The 12551-nt window shown below is 35.6% G+C and overlaps 2 protein-coding genes across 2 annotated transcripts; one reads left to right on the forward strand and one right to left on the reverse strand.

Moving 5' to 3' along the window:
• The first annotated feature begins 240 nt into the window (after window positions 1-240).
• Window positions 241-1586, forward strand: LOC124414710 (28S ribosomal protein S15, mitochondrial). The gene is made up of 4 exons (XM_046895736.1): window positions 241-602; window positions 716-849; window positions 925-1120; window positions 1270-1586. Exons 1-4 carry the CDS (start codon window positions 379-381, stop codon window positions 1514-1516), a joined length of 801 nt encoding a protein of 266 aa, XP_046751692.1. The 5' UTR covers window positions 241-378; the 3' UTR covers window positions 1517-1586.
• A 71-nt stretch (window positions 1587-1657) lies between these two features.
• On the reverse strand, window positions 1658-7336 carry LOC124414711 (chromatin modification-related protein MEAF6). Its single transcript, XM_046895737.1, has 5 exons — window positions 7321-7336; window positions 6531-6664; window positions 5960-6163; window positions 5784-5820; window positions 1658-2352 (listed from the first exon to the last, which is right to left on the reverse strand). The coding sequence occupies exons 2-5, from the start codon at window positions 6600-6602 to the stop codon at window positions 2015-2017; spliced, it is 651 nt and encodes a 216-aa protein (XP_046751693.1). The 5' UTR covers window positions 6603-6664; window positions 7321-7336; the 3' UTR covers window positions 1658-2014.
• Window positions 7337-12551: the final 5215 nt, after the last annotated feature.

Consider the following 12551-nt stretch of genomic DNA (forward strand, 5'->3'; position numbering starts at 1 on the left):
ACGCTGCCCAACATAGGGCATTTTGCTGCACGTGAATAAAATTAAATGTCCTAGGGAGTATTTGGCACTGCCAGCTAATTCAGAACGCACACTGTAGGTGCGTTCCGAAATTAGCTAGCAACGCTACAAACTCCCTAGGACAGAGGCAGAGCTACTCGCGAACTCAAAACTGCAACAGAGATAAAAGATTGTTGACAGCATTCGGAGCGAATATCGGAACGCACCCTATGCTTCCTATGGTCAGGAGTGTCAGGACGATAATTTAAGAAGGGTAATCCGTCGTTGATTTGGTTTAATTACTGCAGATTATCTGACCGTGTCCAGATGAAGTTGTAAATAATCATAGTCAGGGCAAAACATAGTTTTCAGTGCTTGAGAATGAACGTGTTGCGATCCGTGCCCAGCGTAATCTGTAACATCACCAGATTTGATGGTTATGTAGCACGAAATTATGCCTTCAAGTCAGCTCTCAAAATAAAATGGGTTCGCCCCGAAAAAGTTCCATTTTACAAGCCAGAAAAAACCGGAGATCTTGGTTTGAATTTCAAAGTAACGCCGACAAATTTTGCTGGTAGATATAGCGAGTCTAAGGAATTGCAAGAGTAAGTCTTGTGTTTTTTGCCAGACTTTGCATACACTTTGGCTTTCATTTGAAATCTTTGTCTAGTATTCAATTTCCTGCAAAGGTTTCATTTTTCATATTAACCATTTGCAGCGCCGACGAGGTAGTGAAGAAGCTGTTTACGCTGGAATTTCTTCCAGAACAACAAACAAGAAAAATGAAACGAAACGAAGCAGTCGCTCTTGTAAAGAGGCACGAATTGGACTGGGGCTCAATGGAAGCAAAACGTACGTGATTCAACGTTATTTTGATATGAATTACTCAACCCTGTTTTAAAAATACAAATTATTCGTCTGTTACAGTTGCAAAAATGACTGCTATCATTCAAGACATGCAAAAAACAATGGATAAATTTCCGAGGAATGCAATCCTTAAAGTTGAACTGAATGAACTGATTCATAAGCGGAAAAAATTCCTTGGATATTTACGTCAATGGGACTATAAACGATTCGAATGGATTCTTGAGAAGCTCAACTTAGTTTATAAACCATATCCTCCGTAAGTCAAATTAGTTATTGTTGAATAATGTCAAGATCAAAGGTCAGACCACTTCAGATTCAGATGATTGAAGTAGAGAATTGATTTGTTTCGTGATGTCAACAAATATAGTTGACTTCTGAAATAAATGGATATTGTTTTTTTTTTAGAAAACTTCTCCCAGTAACACGGAAAGACTCGCTCCGCAAGCTGACCCAAAAGCATTGTGATGAAATTGTACAAAAGAAATTGGATGCTTACAAAGCTGAGCTGACCTCAAAGCAAAAACAGTTCTTCAAAGAAAAAGCAGAAAAACTTGCCTTCATCAGACAAGAAGAGTTGGCATGTGGGTTGGAACCTACTGTTACTGAAGAAGAAATACAACAAGCTAAAAATAAGTACGAATCGCTTCAATGATTGTATTTCTTTACCCAAATAACTTAGACCCTGTATATACATATGAATAAAAATTATATACCAAATATTATCCAAATAGTAACTGATGATTGAAGTTAAATTAAAGATAGAGGAATATTTGAATGACTAAATATTAACTGGTATATATAATCCATGAATCCATTTTATTAAATTCATCACATTACAAGATGATGCTAGAAATATTTAGTCAGACATTGATACACCACTCCTTTTGAAATATTAATTATACTGAAAATACGCGTTTTTCGAATACATTATACGTACACATATGTTGAATCGAAGACAGGAAGAAAAAAATTCACTGCACAATGTTGAAATTAATTATACTAATATTAGTTGGTTATATACATATATGAGGGATGAAATTCTCCATGAAAAGCTCCGAAACATGTTTGTCATCTTTTTGTTCGTTTTTTATTTTGTTGTGTCATTATTTTGACCTGCAAAGTATGAACCGTCCTTCAAGTGCTATAGACTTCATCTGTGCCTGGACCGTTTATTATTACTTTTTTTTGCACTGCTTGAAGAGGATCTATTCTTGTGAGAATCTTTACTATTGGTATGGTTGTCCTTGATTGGAGTAGTTACATGATCTATACTGCCATTAGATATCGGCCCATTAGTAAACTGAACGTTACTGTTGTCTGCATTATTTAGAGTACCATTATTCTGAGAATAACTCGTTTGAAGCAACGTGTGATTTTTTCCACTTGTTTCTTTGTTATTGCCTGCCGTTAGAACTGAATTTGTAAAGCTGCAATTGTCCTCGCTTCCGCTGTTACCAACTTGAGATTCTGACTCGCTGTATCGCTCAACTGGAATCATTTTTCTCTCGTTAATAGTAAAAAAGAAATGATAAGCAAGTCTGTTTACACAGCTTAATTATAAAAGTCATTTTAGCTCAAATTTTTATACTTCACTTCAAGCAGAATGCTAATAAATTGTTTTCACTCAATTGTCTATTTTGCCGATTTAAGTTTTGGAAAAGATTAAGATTATTGAACAAATTTCACATCCATAGCAATGTAACAGTAAGAAAGTGATGGATCGAAATCAAAGAGCTAACTAGAAGATAAATGAGCCAGCGATAGACAAAAATAGAATAGTGGTGTGTGTTGCTATTCTATTTTTGTCTATCTCTGGCTTATTTATGTTTACTTGGAAGCTCTTGGTAAAAGTTGCGCTGTTATAAACAAGCAATGATTACATATACATTAGCGTGTTTCAATAAAGACGAATTTTTTTTTTTCTTTTATGGTGTCCAAAAATTGATAGTATACCTGAAACCAAAAATTTTGGCGCCAATATGAGCTCTTAATATCAATAGTAAGGTTTGCCTCTATCCATTTCTTTATTTTCTATTTAAATAACACGGGAAATTTTTTTTTTTTTATTTTTGAATTTATATTACTTTGGAACAGTTCATTGTAACAACAATCTGAGAAAGAAATTTGTAAGAAATTTCACGTTCTACAAAATACGTCTGAAGATCAAAGTTCCTCAGATCACCATAAGAAAAAAAAAATTCGTCTTTTTTTGAAACACCCTAATATATATATATATATATATATATATATATATTTGTATGTAGTAGGTAATATACATGTATATGTATAATGTATACATACATTAGGATGTTTAAAAAAAAATCGATTTCCAACAGGCCACACCTGAAATAGTTAGTATTGGTAGAAACAAAATTTCTGGCAAAAGATGGGCATTGTCGATTGAGTGGAAGATCAAGAATTTTGCTTTTGATTTTTAATTTTGTTTATTGCTCTTCGTCGAATTTATAGTGTGTAATTGTTGCTAAACATTTTTTTTTATGCTCACAGCGGCCAGTGGATCAGTTTGTGTCTTAAATAAGATGCTCCTGGAATTTCAACTCTTTAGTTGATATTTAATAGGGAGGTTTAACGAATTTTTTTGATTATCATTCAATTAAATCATAGAAAAACATTTAACAAAAAATTAAACAAATAACTCTTGTTTAATTAATAATTGAACATAATTAACTCTTAATGGCATTGTAATGGGAAATGTGTAAATATTGAATAAAGTATTGAAATCTGAATGAGAAACTGTTTTTTATGTGTTTTAATTGAATAATAATCATAAAATTCTTCACCGTCTTTACTGAATATCAACTAAGGAGTTAACATTCCGGAAGCATCTTATTTAAGACACGAACTAATCCGATGGCTGCTGTGAGCACAAAAAAAATGTTTACGAACAATTATCCATCATAAATTCGATAAGAAGGAAAAACAAATGAAAAATCAAATGCGTCCGATCTTCCACTAAACCGACAATGCCCATTTTTCATCAGAATTTTGGTTTCTACCAAAACTAACTATTTCAGGTATGGCCTGTTGTAAAGTCAAAATTTTTTTTTTAACACCCTTATATATACATATATATATATGTATTTTTTTACAAAATTTATATATATATATATATATATATATATATTAGGGTGATTTTTTTTGAACGACTATTTTTTTTTTCCAGTCCCCATCGAAAATTTTGTTCTATATGTCGAACAAAAAATGCCCTTAAAGTTATAGCCCTTAATATTAATATTAAGTACTCGCCCAGGGCGTGAAAAGATTTCCCATATAAAATACACGTGAATCGAAGCGTTTTTTTTTTCAAATCTCTACAACTCAGCGGAATTTTATGATATCACGTTGGTCTTGGTCGCAATTTACGCAGAATTGAACGATCTTCGAAAGTGTCTAAAACGTCGTGAGTCCAACTTACACTGGTGAGATGGTACAGGTCACTATAGTTGATTTTTACCCAAAATTCTCCATTTTTCGCTGTTATCTCCGAGATGATTAACTTTACCAAAAAAATGTAGCGGATAACTTTGTTGGAAATTTGGTTTCCTACAAGAAAGGTCCTATAGACCAAAATGCTCAGATTGATATTTTTTGAGATATTGAACTTTAACTTCTTGCCGTATAAAATTTTTATGGTTTATCGAATCAAACGTTTTAAATTATTGATATTGTATTGGAATTTGATTTTTTTCGATTCGATTCGATCCATTCGATCTATTCCATGGGAATAACAGTAATTCAAAACGTTTGATTCAATAAACCATAATGTTTATTGGCTATTTAGATTAAAACGTTCAATTCAATAGAACATAAAAATTTTATACGTTAAGTAAGTTGAATTCCGATATCTCAAAAAATATCAATCTGAGCATCTTGGTTTATAGGACCTTTTTTGTAGGAAACCAAATTTCCAACAAAGTTATCCTCTACATTTTTTCGGTAAAGTTAATCATTTCGGAGATAACAGCGAAAAATGGAGAATTTTGGGTAAAAATCAACTGTAGTGACCTGTACCATCTCACCAGTGTAAGTTGGACTCACGACGTTTTAGACACTTTCGAAGATCGTTCAATTCTGCGTAAATTGCGACCAAGACCAATGTGATATCATAAAATTCCGCTGAGTTGTAGAGATTTGAAAAAAAAACGCTTCGATTCACGTGTATTTTATATGGGAAATCTTTTCACGCCCGGGGCGAGTACTTAATATTAATATTAAGGGCTATAACTTTAAGGGCATTTTTTGTTCGACATATAGAACAAAATTTTCGATGGGGACTGGAAAAAAAAAATAGTCGTTCAAAAAAAATCGCCCTAATATATATATATATATATATATATATATATATACAGCGCATCCGCTTCAAACCATTTAGTTCGTTAGCAATTTACTCTGTATATTGTTGCATAAACAAAGTCAGTAGCTACGAACAAGTAGTCTAATACGTATGTGCTAAAATTCTAGAACGAAAGCAGTTGTTCTGTCATGACGACCTACATTTTGGAGGTTATATAGATTACGGCAACCTGTCATCTGAACTTATGGTCCACCTGATAAAACGATCGCTTTTGTTCTGGAATTTTAGCGAATGCACGTTAGACTATTCGACCATTAACTACTCACTCTGCGCTCGCATGCACACACATACACACACACGCGTATACATGAGCTTTTAAAGGTATGTAACAAGATAATGATACGATGTAGCTTTAGATAAATACAACTATCAAGTACAAAGCTACGGTGTCTACAGTGAAATTATAAAGGATTGAGTAATTTTCTGGTAAAACAGTATCGGTAATGGAAATAGATTTATGAAACAACAAAGTCAGCAACAATAGTGACAGATTAAGAGGATGAGGATTCAAAATTTAGTTATGGATATCCATTGTGGACCTTACTTTTGTCTTGCGTATTTTCCAGTATTCCATTTACAGCCTGTAATGAAAGATATATCATTTTCAACGTATATCTGCAATTTGGCTTGGATTACTTTGCATTACTTTAATCAAATGTGCCTGTACAACAATTTAAAACATTAAAAATACTTGTTCAATGCAGGATCCAGCATACTTACAGCAACAGATGTGATTGACGATTTGGAGAAGAGCCGTTCCGCTTCTTTGAACTTTCTGTTCCGCTTATCTGCCTTGCTATTTGTGTTCTTATTGCTTGCTAAGTAACGATCCCAGCCTCGTATAATATTTCCATACAGTTGCGTATCCTCAAGGTAGCTTCCCTCAAAAGCGTATATTTGTCGTTCTAAATTTGCTAGCGTGTCCTGAAATTGAAATTTCTCTTATTTGTCAGTCAGAATTTAGTGACTCTGTTTGAAATATCTTGAAAGCCAGCTGATTCGGCTTTCCTGACTGTGGTTCAGCGCCTAATAAGACGGGAACCGAGAGTAGGAATATACGATAATAACCTCAAAATTAAATCGAACATCAGTGACGAGACCGTGTATCGTGTGACATGAGGAATCGCTTTGGAATATATATTATAAACAAATGATATCCTAAGATGTAAAGTTTATCCAAATCCATACTTATCTTTAATAATTTGACGGTATTAGTAGTATCGTATTATGTGACAGATCGGACGGGCTTCATTAATACCAAAACCTTTTCACGTTAGTCTATTTGACTCACCGCTATTTCAGCTTTACGCTTAACAAGCTCTGCTAATTCTGTCCGCAAATCCGCTGATGATTTAGTTGACATGTTTTTGACGACAAGTTTCTGTTGCAATTCTGTGTCTTATAAGTTGAGAATTTGCTTGAAACCACGGTCTTCTATACAGGTCTGGCGACTCGGCCGGTTTTATGGTGGTGGGGGTGTCCCGCTTAAGGCGCCGCTGACCTGACTTGAAAATATCAAATCGTGACGTCATAAATACGTGTAGCGCCTCTGAACGTTGAACGGTGAACTAAGGCCGCTGATTTCATTGGCTTGTTCTGTTAGATCCAACCAATGATGTCAGTTATAGATCGAAACATACTTCTTGTGGACCATAAACGGGCTGCTGTCACATGAAAAACGCGTATACGAATCGAGCCATGTTTACAAAAAAATAACTGATAGTATAAGTTTTCCCGGATAACGTGTGTGCTTTTGTACGTGTGAATCTCCCTGGCGAGGGTGAAAGAGATTGTGGAACAGTGCAATCAGTGAATATTCAACATGCGGTAGCTCCGATCGGCCATGTTTGTTGTCGCGTGATTTTATTCACTTCATCATTCTTTATTATAAACATTATCAGCGATTTGCCTGAGCAGTGACTGAGATTCACACGTACACTATTATTCAAGCTACGATTTAAAATATTTCCGAGTAAGATTCATACTGTCGTTATCGCAGGATTCGTATAGGCGTTTTCACCCGATTTCCCCGCTTCTGACATCACGAAATATATATATGACATGCCAGGTCAGCGGGGCCTTAAATAATTGTATGTACAGACACTCTGATTGATTGACACATTCAATATCCCTAGAAATTGTATCACATGTCGTGGGATGAGCACCGTTTGCACTGCTGGCCGCGCTCCTCATACACCTGTGACGTCCTATTAGACACTTGCGGAAATTACCGTAGTTAGACAATAGATCTTGTCGCGAAAATATCGGCAGACCCAAGATCAGTAATTTCGGATCGACGAGTACCGATTTAACATTGAAATGCAGTAGACGAACCAATTCAACCGTATAATGCAGATAAACCGGGAATAAATGATCATAATGGGATTGAATGTCAAAGTTTTCTTACCTTTCATAGGCGACTGGAAATACATCTTCAGGCAACGACTGCACTACGAATAAAACCACTGCAAGGACCAATCAACATAGACGCCTTGAAAATTCGCGTAGAATCCTCACATAAAGTTAACATTAAATATGCCTGATATAGATGAATTAACCACCGAGAAATTACAAAAATTTTCCGGGGAGTTTTTCTTACATTTACAAAGAAAATATGAAAATTATTCAACCGATAATGGACCATCAATAAGCGAAAAACGTATTTAGATCAAATTGCTTTGAAATAGTTCAACTATATTTTTATCGAGAAGCTAGGGGAAAAAATTCGCATAGGGAATTTTTTATAGTTAGCCCCTTGATGGAATTGTTTCCGATTAATTTTGATATTAATCGATCTAAAATCGTTTGTTGGTAATTGATGGATCATTCTCACATAGCAAATGTGAACAATTTCTACAAAATCGTAGAAACAAAAATCTAATCCGGTTATCTATTGCTAATCGCTGCGTGGAAACCTACCATTATGGCGGCGAACAGAATCAATTTCTTAACGTCGCTCTACGGCCATGCTCTACGGTATCTCTACGGTATTCAAAATGATTCATAAGTGTGAGCTCGGAAAAAAATGTGACTCAAAAATTGAGGTTAAATAACCAACTAGTGGATAATCAACGCTCCGGTGAGATTACGACGGTAGGGTGGGTCAAATATAATGACTATTTTTTTTCCCCTTGATATAATGAAAAATTGATTGTATGGCATCTCAAAAAGGCTGCAACCGTCGAGGTTAGGAGAGTCTTTTTAGTACATTTCTGTAGAACTTTTTATGTTCTACAAAAAAGCTCTCTTGTATCTAATCGATAGAAGTAACCGTTCAAAAGATAATCGCTGTTGCTTGAGTTTCTTAGAGTTTGAGTTTCATCTAGTGTTTAAACTAGTATTCATGGTAAAAATAATTGAAGAACTTTAAAGCGATTATTTTTTGAACGGTTACTTCTATCGATGATGAGATGCCATACAATCAATTTTTCATTATATCAAGGGAAAAAAAAATAGTCATTTTATTTGACCCACCCTACCGTCGTAATCTCACCGGAGCGTTGATTATCCACTAGTTGGTTATTTAACCTCAATTTTTGAGTCACACTTTTTTCCGAGCTCACACTTATGAATCATTTTGAATACCGTAGAGATACCGTAGAGCATGGCCGTAGAGCGACGTTAAGAAATTGATTCTGTTCGCCGCCATAATGGTAGGTTTCCACGCAGCGATTAGCAATAGATAACCGGATTAGATTTTTGTTTCTACGATTTTGTAGAAATTGTTCACATTTGCTATGTGAGAATGATCCATCAATTACCAACAAACGATTTTAGATCGATTAATATCAAAATTAATCGGAAACAATTCCATCAAGGGGCTAACTATAAAAAATTCCCTATGTGAATTTTTTCCCCTAGCTTCTCGATAAAAATATAGTTGAACTATTTCAAAGCAATTTGATCTAAATACGTTTTTCGCTTATTGATGGTCCATTATCGGTTGAATAATTTTCATATTTTCTTTGTAAATGTAAGAAAAACTCCCCGGAAATTTTTTTCCAATAACATTCATTATCACTTCATAGAAACTCACCCAGTTAACACTTCAGATCCGTATGGTCTTTTGGCAGGTATGGATGCATGAAGAATAGAGTAAAGGAGCCCGAACGCTGTACTATGGATGGGGACCCTGAAAGCGACGAAAAAGATATATAGGCTGTGGTGGCGCTGCTGTCGTTAGTATAGGATGAATAAAAAAATTAATTTATTGTAATTGTTGTAATAACATGTAACAGTACGGACGTTAACCTCACTTTACACAATCCCCGAATTACAATCACAATACGTTTAAATTATTATTAATCACACTGAAAATTGTACTATTAACAAAAATACCGTTTTTTCTTACCTGTTCGTTAGACAATCGGGAATAATCAGCTCACTAAACTTTTTCGCACGTAAAAAATAAAAGATTGAAATAATCGCGGCGTGTAAACACTAGACATACGTATTATTATTTCAGCAATGACCGGGCGTCGATAACGAAACGAATACTCCTCACTTCATGGCATCACCAATGCCATACTTCATATCCGAAACTGACAACACAAGCGCGCTCGTGGCTGAATTTCAAACTACAACCATCATATATCTTTTTCGTCGATTTCAGAGTTCAAATTTATCGTGATTCTCCTATGCCGTTCGGGCTCCTTTACTCTATTCTTCATGTATGGATGTGTGGTGGCTCACCGCCATATTGAAAATGTAATTTAATTGCTAGTCCATGAAATAAACACATATGGTAGGTTTCCGCGCAGCGATTAGCAATAGACAACCCAGATTAGATTTTTGTTTCTACGATTTTACAGAAACTATCCAAATTGACTATGCGAGAATGATCCATCAATCACCGACAAACGATTCTAGATCGATTACCATCAAAATTAATCGGAAACAGTTCCGTCAAGGGGCCAACTAGAGAAATTTTTTATGCTAATTTTGAAAAATTATTTTCTAATCGAGGAATAACCGACAAACGTTCGGATTAATCCATCATTGACCGACAAACGACCGACAAACGATTGCAAAAAGAATTAATCCAATCCACACACATGGGGGGCTAACTATATGGAGGTTACATACATACCCATTAGAAGCTTGGAATGCGATGTTTGCGCTACCTGGCAGTCAGCCACAGTACTACGCTCACGGGCGTTGTTTACATACTTATAACCAAGAAACATACCGCGATCTAATAACAGAAAGAAAAATTCAGTGATAACGATACGCAGAAAAAGAATTAAGGCCCCGCTGACCTGGCGTGTCATATATATATTCCGTGACGTCAGAAGCGGGGAAATTGGGTGAAAAAGCCTATACGAATCCTGCGATAACGAGAGTATGAATCTTACTCGGAAATATTTTAAATCGTAGCTTGAATAATAGTGTACGTGTGAATCTCAGTCACAGCTCAGGCAAATCGCTGATAATGTTTATAATAAAGAATGATGAAGTGAATAAAATCACGCGACAACAAACATGGCCGATCGGAGCTACCGCATGTTGAATATTCACTGATTGCACTGTTCCACAATCTCTTTCACCCTCGCCAGGGAGATTCACACGTACAAAAGCACACACGTTATCCGGGAAAACTTATACTATCAGTTATTTTTTTGTAAACATGGCTCGATTCGTATACGCGTTTTTCATGTGACAGCAGCCCGTTTATGGTCCACAAGAAGTATGTTTCGATCTATAACTGACATCATTGGTTGGATCTAACAGAACAAGCCAATGAAATCAGCGGCCTTAGTTCACCGTTCAACGTTCAGAGGCTCTGCACGTATTTATGACGTCACGATTTGATATTTTCAAGTCAGGTCAGCGGCACCTTAAGAAGTGCTGCACCAATACTATCGGAAAATGGGAAGATGCGTATCTTGCAAAAAATCAACGACAGAAAACGGATTAACATTTCACAGGTAAGTACTCTAAACTGAATTCTTTGGAGGCTAGGAACAAACAACAATTCTTTGAAATTTTATCAGATTCCCAGCTAATGAAATTGAAAGGCAGAAATGGATCGAAAAATTGGGGAAACCACTCTGGGTACCTGCCAAAACAGCGGTTCTTTGCTCTAACCATTTCACGAGTAATTGTTTTGAGCGCTGGTGGAATATTACAAGGTTACGCAAAGGCAGCGTACCCACGATTTTTCCACAAGCTGCAATTAAGACACACATCAGTTTGGATGAAGGCCAGGTTTCGCATAAAAGTACGTATATTGCAAACTCGTTCATTAATAGTGATAAATCGCTATCGTTTTTTCGTTAAGTAATTTAAGAAAAAAATAACTAACCACTGCGCAGAATTAAAGGTTGACATGTCAACTACAACAAGTACAACACCTACGAGAAGTGTTCACCACCTGCTCCGACGAGAAGAATAAACTGTGTGGAGGAGTCTAGTTCTGAAGAAGCAATACTTCCCTCAATAAGTGAGTAGGCTTATTGAGTAATTGGTCTAATTCGTAAAAAGTTACGTTTACATACTTCATTCTGAAAAAATGTACGCGTTTGTGAATTATTTTATTCGTACTTCGAAATTTCAGGTCCTGAAATTTCAATACCAACCTATACTGCTCCTACTCCCAAGGCTTTTACTTCTCGGGAAAAAGTAAAAACTATGCTCACACCAAAGACATCACGGCGACGAGACTTAGTCAAACACGATCACCATTGCGAAGATACTCCTCGGACAAGTAAAAAAAAACTAGATCTCATGTGGCAAAATTATGAATCATCCCAAAAAAAGGTTAAAGCTTTGAAGAGACGAGTCAGTCATCTAAAAACCACAGTATATTCCTTGAAAAAAGCAGCGCACCATATGAGGGTCACGCAAGAGACGAATGGCAGTAATACTGAGATGCTTCGGGGAAATCCCTGAACTATGTTTATTCTTAGTTTGTTAGTGTATAGAAAATGATTTTGCACACAATCCTGTAAATAAGTAATCAATTTCAATTTCAGCAGCTGCTATTCACTTTTGAAATGATAACAAACATTTTGAAAGTAATATTTTTATTACTGATTTTAATTTACGAACATCATGTTCAAGATTCTAAAAATACGATAATATGTACATACATAAATGACACACATACGCATAAATTTAAAATATTTTGAGGTACACGTTGTAATAAAATGCCACCTTCAAGTTCCTATTCAAATTGCGTCCCGGTTTATTACTCATATTCTTTCCGAATCAAAATGATTCGTCGTTTTCTATTACTGTACTCACTGTTTGTAGTTTTGAACAGGCCGCACCCTACGTAGTACTGTGGCTGACTGCCAGGCAGCGCGTACAT

This window comes from Diprion similis, chromosome 14 (genome assembly GCF_021155765.1).
Source record: "Diprion similis isolate iyDipSimi1 chromosome 14, iyDipSimi1.1, whole genome shotgun sequence".
Classification (NCBI taxonomy): Eukaryota; Metazoa; Arthropoda; class Insecta; order Hymenoptera; family Diprionidae; genus Diprion; species Diprion similis.